General features: G+C 46.3%; 1 protein-coding gene across 11 annotated transcripts in view; it reads left to right on the top strand.

Annotated features, from left to right (window-relative positions):
- The window catches only part of RGS6 (regulator of G protein signaling 6), a 280,872-nt gene that overhangs the window by 242,693 nt on the left and 14,575 nt on the right, over positions 1–23,604 (top strand). For 9 of the 11 annotated variants that reach the window (XM_068684073.1, XM_068684075.1, XM_068684072.1 and 6 more), the window contains 2 exons: positions 4,466–4,555; positions 12,594–21,799. In XM_068684073.1, coding sequence (XP_068540174.1) covers positions 4,466–4,555; positions 12,594–12,773 — 270 coding nt within the window. In that variant the 3' untranslated portion in view covers positions 12,774–21,799. Of the gene's footprint in view, positions 1–4,465; positions 4,556–12,593; positions 21,800–23,604 lie in introns of those variants that run through there. The other 2 variants (XM_068684074.1, XM_068684076.1) reach the window with 2 other exon arrangements.

The raw sequence follows: 23,604 nt of genomic DNA, 5'->3' as shown, positions 1-23,604 counted from the left end.
AAGAGATGCTGCTGGAGCTTATCTGGCTTTATTTCCCTGCGCTTCAGCTGGAGCTGAGGTGGGATTTCTTCTTGGTTCTACTTAAAACAGTAGAAAATAAATTTGCTGCGCTTTACCTTTATGGTTCCTTTGCTATCTAATTCACAGAAGTCACAGCCTTTTCCCCTTTAAAATTTGCTGTTTGTCCTCCTTTATATCCTGCGGTGGTGATGGCAAGTGGGACAGCTGCGTTCTCCGAAGTGTAGCTCCCATTGTACAAGCCTAAGGACAGAGAGCAGCTTTGGTGCAGCTGCACAGCCCTCAGCCCCTGTGCCTGCTTCTTCCCCCCACAGACGAGATGCGGTTCAGGTGCACGAGGCACCAGATGGCTCTGCCTTTTTCTAAAGAGGAGATGCACACAGACCCCATCACCCCTGGCATCTTGGCTCAGGACCAGGGAAGCACCACTGAGAGCTGGCAGGGCTGCAGGGGAGAGCAGTGGGGTGTGTGGGGCCTGTGGACTCCTGGACCAATCTTTAAAGATTTTTTTTCCACCCTTTATTGGGTTTTAAAAGCAGGGTGCTACCTTGTTTAATGGTTTAGTAAATCACTTAGGCAATTTTTGTTAGAAGATGTTATGTATTTTTTAATTTCAGTGTGATTCCCATAAGGAGGGCTGTCTGAAGGCTAGAGCTGGGACTCTGAGCCCTGCCTGGGAAGTGGTACCCAGAAATGGCTGGGAGCTGCCGTGCTTCTGAGGTGAAATGCTTCTCCTTCTGCTGTGCACATGTGGCGTAGCAGCTTCCCATGGCACTCACAAAGAAATGTCAGAGCGATAATTCTGGCCAGACTGCTCGCAGTGCAACAGACTGCGATGTCCAGAGCTGCAGCTGCGTTGTTAAAAATTACACAAATAGTCAATTTGCTTTGTGTATTCAGGGAGTCAATAATAATGAGCTCATTCCCCTATAATAAGCAAGTTTATAAAATGCAGAGTTCTCTCAGCATACGGATAGGAAGCTGACGTTTCTTGCCAGCAGCCTCAGGTATGTCAAGGAGCATGCATGCATATCAAGTGCAGTCCTTGGAAATGCTGGCTGCAGTCTTTGGTGAAGTGATGCTCCCTCTTCACCGTGTGATAAAATGAAGAAACAAAAGCAGCTGCTCGGTAAATTAGGAAGTGAGAGACCAGTGGGTTGCAGTGATCCCGAGTGAATTAAAAATCTGTGATGCATGGGGACAAGCCAATTTGCAAAAGTTGCACAGGGCAGCTAAATCCGTGCACGCACCTCTGCTAATATGCCCGTTGCTCAGGCTGTCTCAAAGGATTATCCTCAGTTGCTAGACCTCTGGTGGCTTTCAGTGCATTTAAGAAATGAGGAGTTGCTCAGTGCTAGCCGTAAATTCTTGGAACATCGGAGCTGGAAGGAGCCCATGAGGATCATCTTAGATCCACCACCTCCTAGGAAGTTTTGGATTCCAGAAGGTGTAACAGAAAACAGCTTGGTGATGGAGAGTAGAGGAAGGATAAAGATGGAAACAAACATCCTGGTCAGCAGGGTTTCCCTGTCCTGAAGCTAGGCTGGCTGTGTGGCAGCTGGACGCGTTCTGCGGCCACGGTTTCAGCAGGAACCTTCGTGGTGCAGTCTCAGCGGGGAGTTTGGCTGCAGCAGTGTAAGCTGTCCTTTGCTTATTGGTAAGCAGTCTCTGCTGACCTGAGCAAGTGGCTCGGATTTCCACTAGATGCTTCAGAAATGCAGTGCTATAAAACAAATGATCGGTGCCTCATTTGTGCCTCCAGCCCAGAGCCTCTCAAAGCCAGCCCTTTGAATTCTTGTGATTAAGCAGGAAAGTTTGCATCTGAAGCTGTACGTGTCCCTCCCTTCCCCTGTGCCTGGCCTTCTTTCTTCCTTAGCATTCAAAGCCTAGCAATAGCTATTCCCTGTTTGATTATATCATTGGAGAATGGCTGAAAGGTAGCAGTGCTGCTCAGTGGTTCCCCAATGTGAAAAGCAGAGAAATCCTTCATAGCAGTTACCTAGGGATGTGGCGTGCAGCACTCCTCTTCTTCATGGAGTGGCCTCACCTGAGAAGTTGGCTTGTGGTTTATTTCATCTCAGGATCAAAGTAATTTTTCCCCCTTCCAACAGTCAGCTATTGAGTTTATACTGTTTTAAGGTCAAGTACATGAAGGCATCTTGACTTGAGTAAGAATGATGGGTTTTGCTTGCATGCCGCTGGGTTATATGGCCAGCAGTCTCTGCTCCACTGTGTTCCTATTTACATGAAAGCAACTAACGTGATCTGTCTGGGCAAAAATGAAAAGTTAATGTTATTTTCAAAAAATATTCTCTCTGTCTTTCAGAGCAGACCCAATTGTCTGACCACAGGTAAAGAAACCACAGGGAGTTCAAAGGTAGTCAAAAATGTAATCACCTGTATATCAAAATATCAATCATGATATCTCTGTCACCTGCTGCCTCATCTCAGCCCCACAGCTCCTTCCTCCCCACTTCAGCACCCCATCCCACCGGCACCCTGCACGTATGGGGTGTGGTGGAGGAGGATCACCAGGAGGAGGAAGACTCAGGAGACCCTTCCAGCCCTTACTCCTGATGGGGCTGCAAGGTGGCTGCCCTAGTTACTTGTCAGTCACCCATGGGTGGCTGGAAGGAGGAAGGAAAGGCTTATTAGGTATGCAGTTAGGTGGTAAGCTTTTTTTTTTTTTTTTCCAATTAATTACGAAGAACTTATTAGGAGGAGATGGAGTCTCCTTCAGAGATTTAAGAGGTAACAATACAGTTGAGCTGTTTGCACTGTGGCTGGGTTTACATCAACTGAATGCTGAGTTTCTACTAGTTGAAGTGCTTGAGAGAGAGCTGATGCTGAAAATCCTTACTCATACCAGAGAAATACAAACCTGTTATTGACCATATCCGTGGTTTGCGTTATTTTCCCTGTCCTTGTCTCAGCTTCTGCTTTGCTCATTCTGTGCTGATAAGTGTGGAGCTGTGCCCTCCCTTCTGTTTGTTTTTTGTGGTGAGAAGGAGTCGTGTTTGCTAAATGACTTTGTACAAGCATTTCTCTCATGAAATGTTGTGCTATCCTTCAGATAGTTTCACAGAAAGGAGGATTTGACAGGTCTGAAAGCAAATGTGGAAATTAAAAACTGTCCCACGCCAGGCTGTGGCTTGAAGGATACATTTTACTGTGAATCTGAGTAACGCTGGTGGCAGTTTTGTCCATCTTAGGGCTGACTCTACACTGAATAGTGCAAGAAAGCTGAATTAAGCAGTTCTGTGTACAGACAGGTCATCGCTAATCGGCCGTGATGGGGACGATAAGGGAATTCTGCTTGGCTTATTAACACTGTGAAATAAGCTTTGTGACTTGAGCCTGGTTTGCCTCTTCCAGAGTTCCATCTGCAATGTCCGTAGGGTAGGAGAGAATATTTCGTGTTGTATAAATCGGTATAGGTAAAACAACTCATAAACTCTATAAAAGTGCTTCCATGGGTAAAGTCTAAGAGAAACGCCCAAAGTGCCTGTTTTTCTTTTGAGTTCCATTAGCGTGTTCTCAGTCCTTACTTGGCCAAAGTATTGTGATCTGATTTTCTTGATGTTTGGTCTAATACCTGTTTACAAATCCAGGGGCAATTAGAAGAGCTGACTCTAATACGGGATTCTCATCAGGCAAGTAAAACTAAGCAAGGCAAATGGAAAAGAGTGGGCATGCAGTTCTGCTGCAGTGAAACACGCCCTTGTAAGACTGAAGATGCACGCCGTAGGTGCTGTACTCTCAGAGCAAACTGGTGAGAGCAGTTTGACTCGGGAGGAGAAAACAGACCCTGTGGTGATGAGGTACTCATCTGATGCAACTTTATACACACGATGCAGACGTTCACGCCTGAGCTAGGCCTATAAACTCCATGTGTAGTCAGCTAGAGATAGAGGCTTTTTCAGGACATGAACAGTTTGGCTTGTTTTGAGTGTCTGTCTTAAATGGAGGCGAAATGTGTCCGAGTATCAGTTCCCCTCTGTGAACTATATGGGGAGTGGTAGGGGATAGCGCAAGTATCTGTGAGTGGTAAAATGCAACCTAGTCTATGGGACAAACTCTGACATTTATTTCCTCCTCCCTGAGCCATCCCAGTACTTTCAGTCTGGCTGGACACCTGTTTGTAATCTGGGGACTGGTGAGAGTTGCAGTCTTCACAAAATAACACTGATTACTGAATAATGTGTGCCAGCCTTTGGGGCGAGGGCCATCTTTGTGCTTTGTGTTTATGCAGCCCCAAGCACAGCAGGGTCCTGCCCCAGGATGGACCTCCTGTACGCCACCACAACGCGCATAATCAATAATAGCAGACTTAATTAGAACTTTGATCAGTCTCTCTTCCTTCTAATTCATTGTGTTTTAAATCCCTGTGATGTCTAAATGAGGTTTGATAACAATTCTCTGTCTCTCATTTCCTCCCGTCCCACAGGAGCACATTTACAAGCTGATGAAGAGTGACAGCTACGCGCGCTTCCTCCGTTCAAACGCTTACCAGGACTTATTGCTGGCAAAGAAGAAGGTATCTGTTGGAAAGGACATGCTTGCATCTCTTTGCACGTCTTGATTCTCGCCTGCTGCTTGCTGCTAGTGTGAAAATGAAAATATTGTCTCTTCTTTTAAATTTTATTTATGAAAGCAATAAGAACTTTTTGTTTTCCTCACCAGGGGCACAGGGTATGGCATCCGTGTGCACAGCCTCAACATATGTTTTCGAGAAAATATGATGACCCACAATTAAAAAAAAAAAAAAAAAAAAAAAAGATGTTTGTCTTGCACAGCTGTTTCCCAAATGCAGTGCAGGCAATTAAAACTGCATTGCCTCTTCCTCATGACAAAGATGGTGTCTGGTACGAGAAGCAGAACCCATCAATCTATTAATTGCAAATTTCACCCTTTCTGGTTTTCACCTCCCCAGCCTCCCCATGTGATCTTCCCTTTGGATGCCTTACCTCTAGACTGCCCTGTAGTGATTTCCATTCTTCTTTTCTCCCTTTCACTTGCTCTTGGCACCCAAGAGATGTTTCCTTTTCCTTGGAAACAAGCAGTAATTGCAACCCATGCAGTAATCAAGACTTTCAGCCACTTTTTTTCATGGGAGGACTGGGTTTGAGCTCTTTAGCTTTTCTGGTGCCCGCATGTGCTCTGCCAGCACCGCCTTTCTGCCAGGACCCCCAGTTCAGAGTAGCAGAGGAGCGGTCACCTAGATATGTGGCAGCTCCTACCCACATCTCCATCCTTCCTGAGGGGCTGGGAGGTAAGCTGCAGCTCTTTGCATTGGTGGCTTTGTTCAAATGCTTCCTGCACCTCCTGACTTCCATAAATCTGCGTGTCCGTGTGTGCATGTGCATGCATGTACACGTGTATGTGTCTCTCTCTTATTTGATTTCCAGGACCACTCATAAGCTGGCACCTGCAGCCTGAGTGTGGGGTTTTCCATCACCATCTTCCCTGCTGTTACTCTGCTGCATTCTCTGTGTGCTGCCAAATTACATTTCATTGGCACAATACGATGAAATCCCAATGATATTTTTGTCCTGATTGTCACTGTGTGTCCTAAAACCATGAGTATTGTGACAAAAGGAGACAAACCCCTCTGTTCGCTACGCCTGGGACTACAGGCAGGTGGATTAGGGAAGGTAACAGGGGGCAGCAGTCAGCCCTGTGTTTCAAAATGTCTGATTTGAGACAGCACAGAGCAGTGCTGCTTACATTTGAAAAGGTTAGACCTGACTTAGAGTTCAGAGGCTGTGGGGAAAGAAGGAAGTGCAAGGCAAAGTCTTGTGATGGTATAAAGCATAAAAACCTTTGCCTTCCTCTGAGCCCATAAGCTTACATCGTGCCATCCCCATCCTCCCCCCAAATCTCTGTTGAACACGTGAGGGTTCACGCGCTTCAAATCAGGAGAGTTTTCTCCTCACAGCTGAGCCCATTCATACCAGAGGCTTTTTTTGCAGTCCTTGTCTGCTGTCAGATCATGCCCTGGATGTGTCAGTGTGAAATCCTCATCCCCCTGCAAAATGCCAGAGGAGCAGGACTTGGCGTCATGTTAACACAGCCATGAAAGCAAGAATCGAGTTTCGTTTAGAAAGATCTGTGTGTGCACAAGTAAACATAGCAAAGCACAAAAAAAAGGCAGTAGGAGATCGGTGTGGATGTGTTGTGCACCAACTTCACACCATGCAGGAGGGGACTGACGTTACTCTAGAATCCAGCTCTTCACAATCATGCTGCATTGTGCTGAGCACGTGAACATTTCTGAAGCAGCATAGGTACAGAGATGCTAACAGAAAGAACATGACGTTTCTATACATTGAAGTACATGGTAAGATCTTTAGTGCCTTTGGTGTTTGTTTGAGAGGCATCCCTTTAAAGTTCTTCTAAATATCTGGAAAGGAGAAGGAAGGGAAAGGGAAACACAGCGGGCTAGCAGAGCCTGCAGTGGTGCAGGATTTTGTTTAGGGCTTGCACACCATGTCCTGGATTCACTGCTGCAAGTAGATATACAATGCAGTTGTTTAAGACTTGGCGAGTACATCTCTCTGGGGCATGGGTATGCCTTGGCCCACAAATATTATCCTAACACTGCCTGTATGCAATGCCAGTATGGCATAGCCTTAGCTTTATTATTAAATATAAGCTTATTGAAGGAACAGCATTGTGGACTTGGGCTAAAAGAGCTGCTTGCACAAAGCAAATGAACTTTGCTTTTGACTGTAGCTTGATATTCATGCAGAAATATTTCATAGGTATGTTTGTATCAGTTGGTATATTTAGTCCTTTAGCTCCAGAGCTGGGCTGTGGCAAGCTGTGAGGGCAGGCCAAAGGAAAAGGTTGGCCATGTGGCTAAAGCACAGGGCCAGGAGCCAGAGAATCCATGCACATCTCCTGGTTCCCCCACTTATTTCTTGTGTGGTCTTGGGGAAAAGAAAGTTCAGCTTTGCTCTGCCTCATATTCTTTTCTCTGTCAAATGGGAAGAATAAGAGTGACCTGCTCAGCAGAGACATTGCAAGGCACTAATGAATTAATGCCTCAAAAGATTCTTGACATTGTTGAGATGTGGAGTTTGGAAGGCACTATAAGTTCTGCATCATACAATAACTGCACATGTGGGAGCTTCCACTCCCTGCTCTGGGAGTGCAGCAATGAAGGGAAGAAAAAGAGGAAAAGTTGTGGGTCAACACTGAGATACAATGACAGAATTATGAGAAGGACCAGGGAGGATAAAAGGAACACATTGTTGACACCACTGATGCAAGACAGTGGAGGACATAGGCTGTGTACAGAGCAGACATACATACTTTGTTATTCCATTTTATTTTATTTTTTTCCCCTTCGTTCTTCACAGTGTCGTTATTACAAACAACCACAATACCATTGGCCTCAGTCCTGCAGATTCATGGTGCTCAGCAGGGAGCATGAGATTGGCCTCCAGCACGGGCGTGATTGGAAGCAGCGTGCTGGAGAAGAGAAGAGCTGGGTGTAACTCCCTGTCCCACACAGAAGCCTTCCTCCCCTGCCAGGAGGGAGCTGAGGGGGATGAGGAAGGAAGGGCCGAGAGCCTGGCCTGACCTGCACTCACTGCCTCCGTGCCAGCCTCACCCTGCAACAAGGCAGAAGGCACGGGGCTGCTGAAAGCAGCCAGCTCCACAGCCACGGGCTGGACGGTGCCGAGATCCCCAGCTAACTCCTTGCCTTTTATTTGTGTATCTGAACATCATGCCCCTCTTGTGCTGGCAAGCGTCGAGCATTGCCCTGCTCCAGTTTCTGCTGATAGCATGCAATGCAGACTGCCTCGCAGCAGGTAATGACCTCTGCACTGCCCCTGCCCTCCTCCCTGCTAGCCAGAGTCGTGGCTCAACGTCCTGAGAAGGCAGCGAGCCTTGTGCAGGAACGTGTGCTATGACAAACCTCCTCGCTCAGGCCAAGGAGTTTGGGCTGGGATGCTTGGCCACAGAGCAGGGATTTATTCCCTGGGCAAAGAGCAGCGTAGGTTTCTTAGTGCATCTGGGAAGGGGTGGAGGTGCACAGGGGCTTTGTTACTGGTGAAGGACCAGCCAGATGTGTGCTCTGCAAGGTGCTGGAGAAGGGAGACAGGGCACTAAGGGACATGGCTTAGTGATGGGACTGAGTAGATCAGGCTGACACTTGGCCTTCATGATCTTGAATGTCTTTTCCAACCTAGATGATTCTCTGATTCTGTGAAAGGAGCAGAAAAGACCTCGAGCTGCTTTCTATTACTGTGCATGAAAGCAAGGTGAAGTGATGATGCTGGTGGGCATCTCCACGTTAGCTGCCAGCTTGAGCAATAGCTGAGCTGTCACGGCTCCGGTGTTCCTAACTGCCTGGCACGGGGCAGCCTCCCGCAGGCAGGAGAGCATCCCAGAAGGGCTGCAAAGGCACAGGAGTGAGCTCCATCGCACCAGGGGAAGCACAGGTTGGTATTTGCTTGGCTTGGTGTGTTACTTTCCTCACCAGCTGGCTCGGGTCCTGCGTTCATAAACACAGAGCAGATGTAAGCTGCTGTTCCAGCCATTTGGTAGCATTGTCCGTGCCCTTCGCTTCCTCACGTTGGACAGGCGTAAATGGCTGCCTGAGAAGCTGGGGACCTGCTTCTGGCCTTCTCCTGAGACAGTGTCAGGGAAGTGATTATCCATCCTTCACTCTTGTGCAGCATCGCCTTTCTGCAACACGCATTTTTCTCCTTCAATAGCCAACAAAGTGAATCCTGGGAGGGAAGAAGGGATTTCTGCAGACCTGCAGTTCAGAAGACCAAGCTCTTGGATGCATTTTCTTACCCCTATTCAAAGCCCTGGCCAAAAAAAAAAAAATGTCAGCAAGGCAATGGCTAGGAGCTTCATGCAGTGAGCATTTTTAGCTGCATTTTTAGCACACGCTTTTTGAAGCACTGTTTTTATCCAGACCCTCTGTCCTGAGTGCTCTGTATTGTCCATTTAGCTTCCTACTGCAGATTTTGTCCCTTCCTCAGTCCCATCAGGGCACACATGGCCAGTTTGATTCAGCGACAGGACTTGGCTTGAATGTTATAAAGATGCTGAGCAATTTTCTCCTAATTACTTTTAGTAATCAGTGTCAGCTGGTTTTCATAAGATTTTCTACTTACGCTGCCCTGTGCCAGCAGAATCTGCACAAAGGAACTTAAAATTGGGATGGTTGGATAAATAATTAATCGTGGAAAAAGGAAAACTCAGAGGAGATGGTCAATAATTAGCGAATGGCTAATTAGCAAGATCTGTTTTTCTGTACCTTCCTGGGCTGAGATGTTTTCATCTGCAGTGGGGGTGGGGGTTTCATATTTTGCCTAAACACTCACGTCCTTTGTCATTAGCTGGTAGAGCTTGTTGGTGTGTTTGCTGGAGAGGACGGCCCCTTTCCTTTCTGCACCCACGAGGACTGCCTGACCTTGGCCGTGCACGTGTTTCTCTGCCTGGGCACTTTGCGGTCGCGGTGTGCGCTTGTGCTAACGCTGCTGGTGTGCTGCAGCTCCGGGGTCCGCAGCCTCATCAGACACTTCCTGCACTGGACCCGAGATGTGTTCGCAGGGCTGAAAAACATCTGACTTGGTCTCTTTTCCTCTTTTTCTTTTATTTTTCTCTTCTTTTTAGTTTATTTTTAAATTTCCTTCCCTGTGCTGGAGAGATGCAGGCAGGTGAAGCTGGGGAGCCTGCACCAGCACCCACACCCGGTGCCAGGAAATCTGCTCGTGCCAGCTCCTCGCTCTGCAGCCAGCCAGCCTCAGCTGCTTTTTATTTTATTAGAAAATGTCACGCCTTGACTCAGAGCTGGATGCTATGGCGATGGGTTTTCCACACGTTCAGCTGGTCCCAGCCTGCCGTCCCCATGCCAAAGGTGCGGGGTTGGTGCAGTGTGTGCTTGCAGGCACTTCTGTGGAGCTCCTCAGTGATCTGGGGCAATCCATACCTGCTTCCCCACACATGTCCTCAGTTGTGGTAGGAAGACAGCCTCAGGTGTGGCCACCTGTGCTGGACCATGTCTTGGCACCCAGCAAGGTGCTCATCATCCTTGAAGACCACTGTCCTGCATTACTGCTGGGTGGGAAGCTGCATCACCTTGCTGGCAGCAAAAGCAAAACCACTGAATTTCAGCAGCAGGTGCAGGGGTGCAGCACAGACCAGCTTCATCAGCTTGCTTTCCTTTGTGTCCTGTGCACTCCAAAGCTCCACTTTAAAATACTGCTGGGCTAGATGCCTGTTTTCAGCCTGCAGCAACGTGATGCTGCAGTATGCAAGTGCCTTGGTCTGTCTAGGAGCCTGGCAGAGGCTCTTCTGTCCAGGTGTTTCTTTTCCTGAGTGTAATTGTGCTCTGGTGGCAGCCAGGGTATGTTACTGCCTCCCCACCAGCCACAGAGCCTGCTTTGTCCCTTGACACGTGCCTTGGCTCTGTCCTTAGCATTGGCTGAAGTGACGTCTGCCACACAGAGCTGCTGTCAGGTCCCCGTGGCCCCAGAGCCATGATATGGGGCAGCCCGGAGGTGCTGCATCCACAGGGAAAGCCAAGCCTGATCGCGATAACAGCACTGCTGAAAGTGATTGCCCTCGGTGTTTCCTCTAGCTCCCTGGCAGAGGTCTCTGCATGGGGCTTTTCCCAGGGGACCTCATCAGCCTCTTCTGCTGTCTTGTGGTGAATCTTTAATGGCTGCTGGTGGTGCAGGTGAGCCAACAGGACAGCACAGCCCATGCCTGTGTTAGGGGCCAGGCAGCATTCCCCATTCCTCCTTTCTCACCCATCTCTATCCGCCTTGGTAGTCAGAGGCAAGGTGTAAGGAGCAGCCCCTCTCCTTTGGATCTGCAGCCGCCATTTTATGTCATCTTTGTTACAAAGCCCTCATCTGACGAGTTTTAAATAGGTTTCTGGAAGTGGTGCTACAAGCCTCATGTGTGAACTTTGGTATCGAGTAAGCTCAGATTACTTCTATCCCTACAGAAATGTTGTCCTTACTGTTAAATGTTTCAGTATGCTTTAAAACAGTCTAATCAAGTCACTCGGCAGCTCTAAAAATCTGTCCTTGTAGCACCTCTAGCTTTCACTTTCAGTAACACTTCTGGGACACCAGAGCTGAAGTTGTGGCTTTCTCAAATGGCTCTAAGCAGGGAGACTGCTTGACTGCTTCTTCTGGTCTCAAAATGGCTTTGTGCTCTGCTCTTGTTTCTGGTGACCCACCAGGCAGAATCAGGCCCACCTCTGCCTGGGCCTTCAGACCCATCTTGTGGACACCAGAGAGGTGCTGTTAATGGCGGCTGTAACGAAGCAGAATCAAAAGGCTTTGCCTAGACTCCCCAGCACAAGTTTTCATCCAATTTATCTGATACATTTCTGGCTTCCTTACATCTTCGCTACCTGTTTGTGCTCGAGTGCTTTCTCTTGGGGGTTGTTGCTGAACATCTGAAGCCGTGGCAGATGTTGTGGAGGGTGGGCCCCTCTGAGGAGCTGGAGTGCAGCACTTATTTCCAGTGCAGTGTCATGCACCATGCACCACTGTGGCTTTCCTTTAAAAGTAGTTCCTTATCCCCCTCATTTCAGTTTTACTTCCATCTTATCATCTCCGTTTCACTGACTCACCATATTCAAATAATTTTCTCTCTTGGAAATTGCCAATGCTCACAGTTTTCTGACTGCAATAAGCTTTTCTTCATGTTATTGAGTTTCTTACTCTTCTCCATAGCATTTTTTTCTATTAGATATGCCAACAAACATGCCAATAGATTATTTAGTTCTTCCTTGTTAGTGACAATTAGATCTCCCTTGTGCCAAATGAATGAAGCGCAGCAGTGAGCAACCTTCTCAGGGATACTTTAATAAAGCCATGATACATACGCTTGTCTTCTCACAGTGAAGTTGAATATCTTCTTGCATATCAATAGTCCCATTCTCTAGATACAAACGTAGCAGTGCCCTAAATCTGTGTGTGTCTTTCCACGGCCTTGCACAGACATACATATGCTGCCTTATGGTTTGAAGTAGGGAAATGTATTGGAAATCTGCTTCTATCCTCTGGGTTAATAGAGGAATGTATAGGTTCCCTGGCAATGAGTTCAGCAGGATTTTCCTTCCAGCACTGTATTCACTCACACATTGCTTTTTAATGTTGTAAAAGTGACTGTGTGTTTTTTCATCTCTCTAAACAAGTAGATGGGAGCCTCCAATCAGCTGTTTGGCAGATGTTAACCAGAATCAGAGGTCCCAGCTCAAACAGCTACAGAAGGAAAATTCAATGAACAAGAAATCAATACCAATAGCTGTGAGACACGGCAATGCACAGACGCTGTTTGAAGCGTTCAAAAAACTCACAGGAGAAAAGGTGACATTCTCCAAGAGTAGAAGTAGTGATGTCTCATTCTGTAGGGGATTTTGGTTTCTTATGTTTGCTGCTGCAAACATTGATTACTGGTTTTTACTTTTTTTACAACTTTTTCTTCTTGCTGCTTCCTCATATTTTGCTGCTGTTTTGAAAAACTGCATTTAAGCTGAAGGGTTTTTTTTTCTGTATTTTTTTCTCCCCAATTTTTTCCCCATTAAGCCAGAGAATGAGCAAGGTCGTAGAACTTCTCTAGAAAAGTTCACTCGCAGCGTGGTAAGTTCCTTTTCTTTTCCCTCCTCTCTTTCCTCAGAACTTCATTTTTCATTGGGGGGAATGCGGATGCTTAACTTACTTCATCTTTTATTTTTGCAGATAGCATCTTTGCAGCTTCTCTTTTAGTACTGTAGCTCATCTAAATAGCAGCTCTGAAAAGCGGGGGTGGGAGCAGAATTCCATCATGATGCTCATTCTAGCTAATCGTCATTGCAAAAGCAAATTGATTTTTGTCCTGAGTTAAATGGAAGGATGTCTCTTTGCTGCCTTCCCACTACAGTATTTGTTGTGGCTTTTCCTTGCACAGTGAAGTAGAAGAGCATGGTTCTAGTAGTGCCATTGCAAAAGATCCATGTTGACCTCCGTGCATGGTTCATGCTCCCTGTGTATATGCACATACATAGCCACCCACAGCACTGCAGATGCTCCTTCAGCTGCCCACGCTGTCAGTGCTCGCGTAAATAGTGATGGGCGATACCCTTTGACTACCATGGTAGTGACACCCAAGAAGGAGTGCAGTGACAGTGAGAAATGTGATACTGTTAAACAGCTTAGATAAGGGGACAGTGGGACCTCAGAGGCAGCAGACAGGTGTCCTCTCCTCTTGTCCTTCACCAGACTCCAACCTCCAGCCACCTGGGCAGTGAGAGAGTTCGTCCTGCTCTAGAAGAGTGCTACAGCATGGGGTATGTTGGGCACTGCCAGGGCTCTGTGTTAGCCCCCAGAGAAGGACCCCAGGTGTGGGCAAGACACTCTCCTCCTGCTTGCTTTCAGGAATCCGTCTCAGGGAACAGATGAAAAAGGGGGCAATGTTTGATGCCTACTGCTGGTCCCAGCATGGTGTGTATATTCTGGGGTGTGCCTGTCCTCCCTGGGGTGTCCAGCTGTGCAGTAGTGCAGCTGGCTCATTGGGAAGGGAGGACAGAGGCAGGGGAAGGGTGCAGGATGCAACAAGCTGTGTGCATGGGGTGGCAAAGAGCTAGCACTGAAGACAGCAGCTGGGTCAGTCACTCTAGTACTGCTCAGTATCAAGTACACTTTGACTTGATACAGCACATGCTTTTGGCATACTGCTTTGATGTTTGTGTATCGCCCATCATTAGCTGTAAGGTGTTACCTGGACAGCAGAGTCGTCATGGGGTTGATTCCTGTATATGCTACTGTACAGAACAATATTTTGTAGAAAGTTCATAAACCTTGTCATGGCATTATAACAACTTTATAATGAAGGTATTGGGCTATATGTATATACGGTACATATGCTTGCATTTGTGGGTGTATTTATGTATGTTTATATATATATACATTTTATATGCACAGACAGTGTACAAATATAAAGCATTTGTACATCCAAATAGAAAAGGGGGAGCTGCACAGGTAAGTGTGAGCTATTATATAGCAGATAAGCCTGGAGGGGTTCTTTCTGATGCTGCCATACTAACTGCACAAGGAAAACAAATGTAGAGCTTTGTAGTATATCCACTGGCAGGCTTCCTGAGGAATGTATTTATATAGCTAATGCATATGCACACATTTAAAATATGTTGATACAAAATATATCACTATGCCCATCTGCATATTTACTACTTTCTAAGAGTTTGCCAGAAGAGGAGCAGACAAGATTTTTTTTTCTAAACAAACTATGCAGAAATATTTACACTGAGTGGTAAATTCTGCTCCCAGATTCACCAAATAGAAGAGTAACTCTCACTTTACTAGGCTGGCTGAGTTTATAGCAACACTGCCAAGACCAGATTTTTCTCTTAAATTTGATTTGAAGGGCAGCATGAAAGCCACAGTTTGGGAGGGCAGAATTATAATGTACCTGTAAAGGTAATTGTTGTAGATTGGTCTGCCCTTTAGTTAATTTTTGTCGTATTGGCTAGCATACTGTAAACATTTTCTTTCACTTTTCTTAATACAGATATAAAATATCATCCTGTGATGACACAGTAGCCACAAGAACTAGGAACGGTCTGGAATTTTTATACTTTGCATAATGACGGTTTTTCACTACCATTAGATGAGAAAAAAAGTTGCCCTGTTGGCACGTCATGATCTCCTCAGAGGCCAGCATTACCAAAGCAGTAACTTTATCACCTACTCAGGAGACCCAAATTAAGACAAAGTTAATTCTACATGCTCTAGTTCTCCGAAATGCGCTGCAGTCCCCGGCTGCGCAGGAGTGAAGCAATTCAGTTCGTGTCAGGGAGGCTGAAGTTAAGCATGTGCTTGAGGCTGGGCTGGGAGCCCTAAGCCTGTTTCACAAATAGAATAGGTCAGATTTCCTGTGGTGGCTGTCAGCAGAACACCCAAAACAGCCAGGGCTTGAATTTATTTGTCTTTAGAAGCCATCGGCGGGATGTGGTGGCTGCCAGGCTGGCTGCACCGTTAACTGCCTGTGCAACCAGGCCGCCTCCAGGCTACGCACAGTTTGGCATGGGGAGATTGTAGTAGGCCCCCAAGAAATTTCCAGATTTGACTGTGGTGTGTGACCCAGCATTTGGGGAAATGACTGAGCTGGGGTCACCAAAGGCCTGGTCCTGTATGAGAGGTCCTGCACCTGGTGATGCTCGGGGCCTGGGCAAACGTGCGGCCTCCTGGGGCAGCTGCCGGCTGCCAGGCCCAGGCCTGAGTGGCTGCACAGGATTCAGCACTGGCAGTCAAAATATAACACAAAATTTGGGGTGGGATTTCAGAGTTCCAGGAACTTTGGTTCTGGATAAAAATGTAAACTTTCAGGTAAGTTGAATGTGAACCTCACAATTTAAATGTGGATTGTGAGAATAAAATTTGAAGACAAACACCATTTAGGAAAAGCGTCAGGAAATGATTAGTTGAGTAATAGCTCCCAGATGCTTACAGTGGAGAGTAAAGTGGCCATGCTGTGTTTGTTCTTTCTGCACCACCTTGACAATTAGTAAGATTATAAGGATATTCAGAATAGGTTTTAAAATATGGAGCAAATTCTCTTCCAGCATCAATAAGTTGTTGTTTCCTGTGGCACCCTGGCACCTCAGGTCTATTGAAATCTCCCCCAAATAATCTTTACCTCATTGTTCCTTCAAATAAAGCAGTTACTATTTTTTTTTCAATCTGCTATAACTTTTTACCTGTGACAAGCAACACAGGGTAACAAATCTTATGATCTTACAGTTTCCTTTTGCATCATTTTACTCAAATTTGGGGAACCCAGTTACACTAACTGTGGAGGTGGAGTAGGACCAGAGCAGCCCAGTGGAGGTGGGGTTGGATTGCTTTGGCCCCTTGTTGATGATGCTATGTGTGCAGGGAGCTTTCTGTATCAGCTGAGGCCTGTTTGTAGGCAGACCATGCCAGGCTCCTTAGAAAGTCAATCTTCTCCTCTGAAGTGAAAAAAATCAGACTGACGAACACACCAAGTTTTTGCACCAAATCTTTCTGGGTGCCAGGTGTTATCTGGTTTGCATTGACCAGGACAGACAGACAGATTTTGCCAGGGAGGCCCAGGGTGGCAGATGTGCAGCCTCAGGACCAAATGTCACAAGTGGCAATCTGTTGGGCACTGAAGGGCCGCTTCTGTGTGATGGAGCACAACCCTACAAGGCATACATTGCTCAGCACTGCAGGAGCAGAGGGCTGGCAAATATCTTTTCTTCCCTCTTCAGGCTTTGAGGAGTCCTCAAAAATAGGTGGGCAGTGCAATGGTAGAGTAGATACAGCAGTCTTTGACCGCTTCAGCCCTGTGCCTGCTGCTGTGTGTGAAATCTCAGGTGCAGAGCTGGATCAGCTCTTCTGCGTGCTTCAGGAGAGACGGGGCAGGATTGATCTCAGGCAGCTCTGCTCGCTCTGGGCGGCACGTTTGAGATCTGACAGTCTGTTGCACCAGAGCACTTACTAATCCACCTCATTTAAAAAATGATGGCACTGCACATGGTGGCAGGTTTATCTTATTACAATTTTCCTTTTGAATATAGCAAAGATTGACATTATGAAAGCAGAGTTAGTCTGTCTTCTCTTCCAAGTGAAGATAAATGGCATCATAAAAATCAGACATCATGTATCATATATGTTATAAATAATACCTGGTATTGAGGTAATAACTTAATTTTAAAGACACACATACACACAAATCCATATATCTACATCTTCCTCTTCTGTCATATTTGATCATCTTACTAATTAAAAGGAGCCTGCTACCCTATTTTTAGCTATGCAGTCTCAGCCTAGCTGTTTAAACCACTGTAGTTTCCCATCTGCTTTAGGAATGATTTAATAATCAGATAGACAGAAGCTTAGTTCTCATAAGCTGAGATGATCCTTCAGGGCCAAGAGTAGAAGGAAAATATATTTTAATGAGTACATTTAGGGAAACCACTGGCGTTCTTGTCTTGCAGAAGAAGCCACCAAGTCTCTGCCTAACTTGTGCTGGTGGTCATTTACATTTAATGAGTGGGAAAACAGGAGGGTTTATTATTATTTTCCTTTGTCACACCTTGCAGCATGTAGAGGTTTCACTCTAAAGCATCAATGGTTTTTCCAGCAATAAAATGATTAAACCAATTGATACCAGCCTCAGCGGGTACCTTCAAAAGATAAACCTGGGCCGTGATATTCAGACTTGATTTCAAACTTTCCTAAAACTGTAATATTTCAAGGAAGGAGTTTCCTCCGTAAGTAAACCAGTGTCTAAGTTTCCAACGCAGTGTCAAAGCACTAACCCAGTACTGAACAGATTTCCGCATTTTATTCCCAACTCACATTTGTTTATGAACAAAAGGCACTCACACAGCTTTTGAGAGCACCAGAGTTCTCAACCTACATGCTTTAATGGACAAGAGAGTTAACAGATCAGGCATACAGGGTTTACCTGGAATTTTTATAACGTCTGATATAAGAGCTCCTGTGTGTCTCTTCCACTGATGGAGTATAAAAGAAGAGTGGTTCAGCCTGGCAGAGGGGAGGTGTTTGCTGGCAGAGTCCCCCGTGGACCTCAGCCCAAGCAGTAGCAGGAGCTGGCAGCTCCCAGGAGAAACCAGCAGCTGCTGTGGGGGACCAAAAAGGCAAATGGCAGACTTCTGGCTACAGAATGGAGTCTGTAGGGTACCCTTACCTGTTTTCTTTGTGCTGCCTCCTTCCATGAGCAATAGTAGGCCAGTGCAGCCTATGCTGCGGTGTGATTTGTAGAGGTGTGTCATAGCCGCTTGCATAGCTGCCTGTGTTTTATCTTTCATTGTTACAGTTCATAAGTGCAATAGTTAATAGGAAAAGGAGCCCTCCTGGTACATCCTAGAGGAAATGTGTGTATGTAGTGAGACTAAGAGAGTCGGGAAATTTATTTGAAAGTCAGCACAATAGAAGACACCAGATAGAGAAAAGTGATGCACTGTGAAATGTACCAAGGAATTGGGTATGAAGAAGCAGGGAGCTTTTCCAGGTGGTAAATTCAGCTCACTGCAGCAAGAGAATAAGGTGAAGGTGGTCTGTGTTTGGGCTGCGTGAGGAGCAGACTGTAGGTTAAGATTACAAGAATAGAAGTTCTCTAATGAGCTTTCATTTAAAGAATCTTGGACATTATGGATGGAGCATTTTGTGCAGGACAGCAAGTCAATGAAGACCGAAGATTGTCTCTGTTCCCAGGCATAGGTGAATAACTGAATCGACAGAGAGGCTCAGCTTCATTAACCATATGAGACAGAACTGCAGTCGGCAGCAGGCAGTGGCTGGTCAGCAGGAGCTGCTGTAAGTCCTTGTGCCTGCAGCAGCTGGGCAGTTTTGTATTCTCCTCCAGGAGCCTTGTGGGCAGAGTCCCACACATACATCCCTGGGGACTGTGAAGCCAGTACCCCACCATGGTTTCTCATGCAGGAATGAGTTTTCCAGGTACAAGAATATGACTGGAGATTCCTGTATTTTGATCTGTGTTTGGTATATTTGATATTTCTGCCTGGCGTCTGAAGTGCCCTCCTCCTTGCAGTGATACAAACTGGCATTTTCACAGGAGCAATTCCTCTGCTTTAGTTTTCCGGTATCTTTTGGCTATTTCATGCTGAACTATTCTTGGCTTAGACCCATAAGTGCATCATGATTCAGCGTAGTGAACCCACAGTACTCTGTAAACCTGAAGTCCCGTGCTTAGTTTCAGCTCCATGTTTATCTGTGCCCTTGCATTATGCAGCTGTGATAGCCTCAGTGTCTGTCCTGCCTGCATGGCTGTCCATTCCTAGATGCTCTCAGCAGTATTTTCCAGCTCCATCTTGTTACCTTTGTTTCTCCTCGATGCCAATTTCCCCCATTCCCAATTTTTGTTTTCATCCCTTGGCTACTGCTGCTGTCTCCTGCTGTCCTGGTTTTTACATGTATGTCCTCTCCTTTTGTCTGCTGTTGGATCAGAGTCCAAGTCACGCTCTGGCTGTCCCGGTCCCTATTCTTAATTCATGAGCATGGTGTCATACATGTAAAATGTCTTGATAGGATCTTACCTTTCTCAGGTGAACTGTGTGATATTTCGCACTGTGATGTATTACAAGAACTAACCATGAACATAGTGGAGAAGGCATAAGGCTGGAGGAGGAGCTGCTGCCTGATATCATCAGGACTCTCTTTTTAACTGGGTCCTCGATAATCTCATAGAACTGTGACATACTTACCAGCTTTTCCACTTTTTCATTTCTGCAGCTCTACCTAATTGCATAAAGAGATAACTGCATTTGAGGGCACGGAACGTATTTATGACCTGCAATGTAATAAAGCCAAAAGTTTAAGTTAGAGAATAAAGTCAGATAAACTGTGGATAGTAGAAGAAGGTGATACCCTGAGATGCTGATGAAATGGGTGTCAGGAACAGACAGCTAGAAGGAAGGATGTAGGGATGGATGCCAAAGTTTCTTAGATTTGGCACCAAGAAAAGCCATCTGGAAAATGGTTATTTTTATCTTTGGATGATACTTTGCTCTAAAAGAAAATTTGCTTGCTCCAGCACTCCAGTCATTAGCTAATGCTGGCTTTTACTGGGAAAGAGGTAGCTGTGTTACACGGGGGGGGAAAGCACCAGCATGTACCTGAGGCACGAGTGGATCCAGTCTGCATTCACAACTTGTCGTCTGTTGTGTGCAGTAACTAGCCGGTACCTGAGCCTGCGGAGGGCCGTGGGCATGGGGTGTACAGAGCACACAAAAACTCATGGCTGCATGCTGGAATGCATCACATCTCTTCCTGGTGTCAGTGCAGTGCCCTCCCTGTACGATGCATGCGCTGTACAGGGTTGTGCTGCACGCTCTCGGATTGGGAAACAGTGGGTTGCATGTCCTGTATGCATGTCGCGTGTCTGTGCTGTGTGCAGGTCTCCTCAAAAAGATAAGTGTTCATCATTTCCCATGGATAAGTTTCTCTTCACTTCCCATTCTTAAAACAGTGCTGTGGGGCACTGCTGGTGCAGAACAGCAGCTGCCTTAGCCCCAGAGGTCGCTGCGCTCCTGCCGTGGGTGAGTGATCCCTGTGTGTACAGTCTTTGGGATCCTTCTGGACAAAAGGCACTGTGTGGAGTTCAGGATATACTTACTATGCATTTACTGCCTTTTATTCCAGCTACATGCAAAAAAAAAAAAAGGATAAAACTGTACCTTCCCCATGCCAGACAGTTCTAGCTGCAGACACTGAATCACAGCCTTAGCAAGGGTTTTGGGGGGAGAAAGGGCTTAGACCCCACTGTGATTTCAGCCATGCTTGTTCTGATATCCCAGAGGGGTTTGATACTTCAGCGGTATTTCTATTTTCCTCTGACCATGCACGTTATTTAGACATCTGGTTCCCAGTCTGACTGAAGGGAGTTACACAAACCGAGTCCCTTGCACATGAGGAGAAAAATAGAATCACACCCTGCCCGAGAGCTGGACCAGCAACATACAGGGAGGGCATTTTGTAGGATGGCTTGAAAAAAGCACCTTACTACACCATTGTATCCTAGCTGCAGTGATTTAGCAGCTGAATACTAGGAACAGGTAAAAGGAATTTCTGCTTTGTAGAGAATGTTGCCAATTACCAACACATCGTGTGTGGGACCAAGCGTGCTGCTGGGGATGGCTATGGGGTGGAAGGGCTGTAGTGCAGCCAGCTCCACAGCCACCCATTACTGCATAGCAGTAGGGTGTTTGCCCCAGCAAAGTCCCGAAGTTTGGGTACTCAGATGTCCCCAGGATGGGAACTGTTCTGGGCTGGTAATAGGGAAGGGAGGAGGCCAAAAAAAGGATGTGCTGACATCTAGAAGGTCCTTGCAAGATAACTGGGGATGGTGCACATCACAGGGCAGGTTCTCAAGCACCACTAAGCTGCTTCTCTCTGCTGAGACACGGCCTGGGCTATCTGCCTGATGCAGCACCATGATAAAGACCAGGGCTTTGGACCTTGTGGTCTCTTACGGCCATCCCACCATGAGATAAGTTGAAACAGTCCGAAGGCTGCTTGAACTAATGCCAAAATGGGCTCTAACACATTCTCAGACACAAGGGGCCCAAAGTGCCCCTCAGCAGAAGAGGATCTGCCTCCTGGTGCTGTGGGAAGGCAGAGCTCCAGCGCTCATGAAGCTGCTCTAGGAGGGGTGAGTACTTGTGCAGGAAGCATGGGAAATTCCCAATAAAATGGGTGTGGATAATACCAGTTTTAGTTGGATTAAAAAAGCACTGATATGCTCCTATCGTGACATAAGGTGAAAAAGAAGAAAGGGGCATCAGTTGTAGGAACCTAACCGGGGGTCGCTCAGCAGCAGCATTTTGGGGGTAACTGGTAGGACTGTGCTGGTGGGAATGGGGCAGCATCCTGCACGCAGGGAGCAGCTGCTGTTGTGCTTGCCCTCCACAGCCACTTTGCAGCTCCTTGTTCTCAGTCTGTGTCGGCATGGCATCGGTGGTGGTGTGCACCATGGTTTTTGTGTGCTAATTTATGTGATGTGTTCAGAGCTTGTGTGTCTGTGCTTATTTTGTGTTGAACTAAGTTATTTTCCTTTATTGTTTACGTTTTTAACTCTCATATTTAACTTGGTTAATTTATGTTACTTATTTTATGTTTGCCATGTATCTTTTCATGAAAAAAAAGTCTAATAAAAAATTTTTTTAATTACACAAAAATAAAATTTCCTCAAGATCTGCAGTGTATTCTAACATTGAAAAAAACAAAAAGTGCTGGCAGGGCTAGGGCCCTAGAAATCTTTCTTCAGGAGAGAAGTTAGGTGGCAAGGCATTGCCTGCCCACTACCATAGTTCTTGCAATACATTAGCTAAAAGGTACAAAATCTGAGTCTGTCCCCATGTGAAGAAAACAAGCAAACTGAATAGTTTGAAGCTGATGGAAGTAAGATTTGCTCACCTCCAGCGGAGACCCAGACCAGCCCCTGGTCCGTGAGTCCTCTGCTGGGCTGTTACAGAGGGCTGGGGATGCAGCAGATGCTTCTGGCTGGGAAAGGGATGGCACCGAGGGCAAAAGTGGGTGGCAAGCAAGCAGTGGGGTCCTAGAAAGCCCCAAGTCAGTGGGTGGGGAGCGTGGAGGAGAACAGCATGAGAGCACTTTGGTCTGTGTTGATGTGGCCAAGAGGGGAGCCTGTGCTGGAGCACCAGAAGCGTCCCGTGTGCTTCCTCTCCCTGCAGCAGCAGCCACAGCTCCCTGCGGAACAAGCACTGCTGGGGGCTAAGGTAAGTGCATGGTGTGCATGGCAGTGCCAACCCGTGCATGCTGGTGGTGGTGAGTGGCTGCATGTTAGACACGCGTGAGCTGCACTCTGGGACCTTGTGTGAAACCACAGGTACTGGGCAAATCTAAACTTTCTATTTAAAATTATTAAAAAATAATAATAATAAAAAAAATAAATAAAAAACAGCCAGATGGAAACTGGTGGCTCATACAGGAGGTTTGAAAGTAGCGCTGCTTCCTTTTTGTGTCAAATCCCAGACTTTCATTTCCTCGTATTTGGCTTCTTGCTTATATTAAATTGCTGAATTCTGTTTCATTCAAATAATTGCTAATTACATTTTACATTTTAGTTTAGTAGCTACTCATCAAAGGCTCAGCAATCGAAGGTGCTATGCAGAACCTGCAACCTGCAGGTTACCCTTCACAACCCCTCTGGTCCCCAGGTGCATGGACCTGGTCCCCTGCCTGACACGTAGCTGAGCAGCAGAATGGGCTACATAACTTGGAGGCCACATTCTAGGGGGAAATTTCATGTTTATTAAAAATTCCTTGACATCTTTCTTAGGCCACTCCAATTCAGGTTTTACACTGCCTCTAAAACTGAGGCTTCTGTGCTTCCAGTGGTTAGGGGTAAAAAATTCATTGAGCTGCATAGAGAGGACCAAAGGTTCTCCAAGACATGGTGAACCTGTGTGTGACCCCTGCCAGAAAGCTGTGTGACAGTAGAAACGATGAGAAAAGAAAGTGTTCCTGAATCCAACAGGACACACAGCATATGCCCTGCAACGTATGCCCTTCCGCATGTGCTATGCTGTTTGAGTGACAACAGCCTGGATTTTTAATTGTTGTAACCCTAATTACTAGTGACAAGTATTTTGCAACTGGAGGACTGGGGATTTCCTCATAAGCTTAGACCCTCTGTAAAAAGTTTTCTCTTTACATCCACTCTAATTTTGCCTTAGGTTACTCAGTGTATGCTTATGGCAGAGTACAAGAAGTGCTGTAGTGTGCCGAGCTTAAAATCTTGTGCTTTCCAAATCCCCTGCCAGCACAGCTTATACACAATTTCTCCTGGAAATAAGGCAGGAGTTGTTGACATTTTCATTCAGTGGGGAAAGGAGAGGTAGAAACGTGGGGGCGGCAGCTGGCTTCCTGCTAAACAAAGACATGTGGAAAGAAAAAATAATTTATACTGGTTGAACCTTTTTAAAGAAAAGGTGAGGTCTTTGGGCCAAATTTTCACATCATAATAATCCGAAACTTCCTCTCTCTGTCAATGATCTCACCAAAGGAATCC

This window comes from Anas acuta, chromosome 5 (genome assembly GCF_963932015.1).
Source record: "Anas acuta chromosome 5, bAnaAcu1.1, whole genome shotgun sequence".
Taxonomy (NCBI): domain Eukaryota; kingdom Metazoa; phylum Chordata; class Aves; order Anseriformes; family Anatidae; genus Anas; species Anas acuta.
Note: the sequence above shows the minus strand (reverse complement) of the source record. Positions and strands in the feature narration are given on the sequence as shown.